Here is a 2,902-nt window from a genome sequence, read left to right on the forward strand (position 1 = left end):
CCCAGCAGGTCTCAGCGACACCCGAGAGGTGCCATTTCTTCTTACTTGGGCTATAACCGAGTTAGACTAAACGGCAGTTTGGCGTAGCGTGTGGGGTGGGCCGGGGTCCAGCCGCTCAGGTGCTGTGCTGCATGGGCATGGTCGACAAGAGGGAAAGCTGAGCCAAACAAGATCTCGCTTGAACAGACCGGCAAAGTACAATTTTGCTGAGTACAAATTTTCTTCATGGCGGTGGAGTTGAGAGCTCAGAGGACCATCTTAAACTCGCTTGTGGGAGGTATCGCAATGTATTTCATGCAGGTCAGCAGATGCAGATCAGAATTTTGCAGAAGTTAATACTTTATGTATGTTACTTACCTCTTTCTTTTACTTCTTGGGGTTTTGTTCCCTATTTTGGTAATAGCTCGGACACCTTCATCCTGTCAGGGATATCCATATCCTTTTATCATCATTTAGCAGCACTGGAGTTATCTGGAGACAAGGGCATAGTAAACAATAACAGATAAGAAGAATGTAGAAATGTATCAGCGTATGTTGATGTTCCTCCATGCCACGGTGGCATTGATCATGGTGTTAACTTTACACAGCAGGGTAAATTAAACCAGTAAGGGAAAGGATGATGCAGTACTTTTCACTATGATCATGGAGGCTTTGAAAGGAGCTAGAAAAACATAAAGCCCATGTCTACACTACCGATATTTGAACCTCTAGTTCTCTTGATTTCTGAGATCTGGCTGATGTCAGGGTCGGCAAAAGCCCTCAGTCTGGTGTGGTGGAATCGGCAGAAGTTTACTTCTTACTGGTGGTACGCACTTTGAGTGGTGAGAACTGGAATGCAGCGCTTCAACTTAAAGAGTACAGCTTTAATGGCAGGAACTGCAGCACCATGGAGGATGTTGGCAACACGGCCAAATGGTCACAGGATGGGCTGCCAGGTCTTTGTTACCCACCAGACCTGCTCTGGCTGGAGCAGGGACTAGTGGAACTGTGTTTACATATAAATTGCCAGCTGCTGGGTGAGGTGCTAATAGCCAAGATCTCGACAGCGACTGTCTCTAACCATTTCTTCCTTTCTCTTTTGCTCTGTTTCTTCTGCAGGCCTTGTGAAGTTGGGGGTTCATTGTGTCACATGTCAGAAGGTTGCGATAAAAATTGTCAACAGAGAGAAGCTCAGCGAGTCGGTGCTAATGAAGGTAATTTTCTAATGGGAGTTTTAAAAAAACCCTAAGATCTTGACTCTGTGTCTTCTGTTCCATGCAAAATTAATATCTTTAATTACGTATAATAAACATCCCTGTCAGTACTGGGATTATATGGAGCATAATAACAATAATTTAGTTATGGGGGAGTCTAGGGCAGCCGAAATGAAGTGGGAGTGCGCCTGTGCTTTGTGAGCAAAATAAACGGTCAGCTGCAGAGCAGTTGCTCCTCTGTGGGGCAGATGTCTGCTGGCATCTGACCTCCACCACCGCAGCAGAGCACAGGAGCTGTGGCACGTTGCAGACTGAGGTGTGCAGTGTCAGTAGGAAGAGATTTAAGAAAGGCTGGTGAATCCATTGTTGGAATACTCCTACTGCTCACTCTGCTGCGTGGGTTTGTTCTGACGCGCCAAGGTCCACGACCGTTTAAAGCTATTGTAATTCTGTTAGCAATCCACAGAGTTGTGCCACTGGAAACCATCAGAGGGTCTGTCCTGAGGGTCCCAGTGCCTGTGCTGTTCAGAACAGCTTAATTCCTTTTTTGCCGAGCCTTGTGACACCCGTCTCCTTACATGAGTGTCATTGATTGATCTTGGAAACCTAAAAATAAAATAAATATATGCATGGAAGTTTGTTCATGTGATTTGGTGACGAGAAAGGCTAAATTCAGCTTGATGAGAGGGAACACGACTACACTCAACAGAGTTCCATCAAGCTGTCACCTGCAAGTGACGCCAACAGCTCTGCATGCAGCCTAGAGCACTTGATTGAGGTAACATCCCTACAAGCACGTGGAGCGTGTTTCTTTATATGTCACCTCTCTTTCCTCTCTTTGCTTCTGTGTCGGCCGTTGTCCAGCACAGGTAGGTGTAGCAGCCTGACTAGGAGCAGAACAAGAGTGGAGACTGAAGGAACGTGCAGGCAGTGGATGTTACACATACAAAACACAAGTTCGTTTTATTCAGAGGAGTGTTCTTAAAGAGTGAGACTCTAAACACTTTGAATATCTTCCAGAGTAGCATAGTAGGATTATTTTTAAAAAACATGAGCATTTTGTTTGCTGAGAGACACTGTCTGATATCTGTATAAAACATTTTATTTACCTCATTGATTTTCAGAGTAGGAGGCAAATCACTTAGCATAGCAAAGTGATCTCTCTGCTTTAGTCGTGTTGCATTACCTCGGTCGTAGTATGAAATCTGAGCAGTGAAACGGTGCGTTAGGCCCTTGTTTACACAGCCGCGTTCTGGAGCGTGCCGTGTCCTGTAAGATTGTTCAGCATCCTTCTCAGGAGGAAACAGCCCGTTGTGTCATGAGTCTCATTTTCAGACCATTCTTGGTGAGATTTTCTCTTTCAAGGATTCTGTTCTCTGTGCTCGGGAGGTTGGAACAACAGATGGGACTGAAGTGGTTTGACCAGTTCTTGCATAAACTCCGTAACCAGATGTCGTTGAAGGAATGCTCTGCGACTGGTGGTCACAGACAGGCCCTGAGACCTTGGAGTGAATTTGGAATTGAGTGTGCTACGGCCAGCTCAGTCCAGCCTGGCCGAGGGGCAGAAACACAGGCAGCTTTTGGCAATCCCAGTGTGACCACTGAGAAGCATCCAGCTGACAGCTTGCTGTGTGGAGTCAGCAGCCACGGGGAATTGGCCACCAGGGAAGCCAAGCAGTGGTGGTGTGGTGGCATTCATGCTTTGAAAA

The 2,902-nt window shown here is 46.3% G+C and overlaps 1 protein-coding gene across 1 annotated transcript in view; it reads left to right on the top strand.

The window, feature by feature from the left end:
• Nucleotides 1-1,101: 1,101 nt before the first annotated feature.
• Nucleotides 1,102-2,902, top strand: part of LOC104502310 (serine/threonine-protein kinase BRSK2) — a gene marked incomplete at its 3' end in the record, with an annotated part of 114,808 nt that continues 113,007 nt past the window's right edge. Inside the window, exon 1 of the mRNA XM_010146271.1 lies at nt 1,102-1,193. Within this exon, the coding sequence (XP_010144573.1) occupies nt 1,188-1,193 (6 nt within the window). The remainder of the gene's footprint in view (nt 1,194-2,902) is intronic.

Source organism: Buceros rhinoceros, unplaced genomic scaffold (genome assembly GCF_000710305.1).
Source record: "Buceros rhinoceros silvestris isolate BGI_N320 unplaced genomic scaffold, ASM71030v1 scaffold14972, whole genome shotgun sequence".
Lineage (NCBI taxonomy): Eukaryota > Metazoa > Chordata > Aves > Bucerotiformes > Bucerotidae > Buceros > Buceros rhinoceros.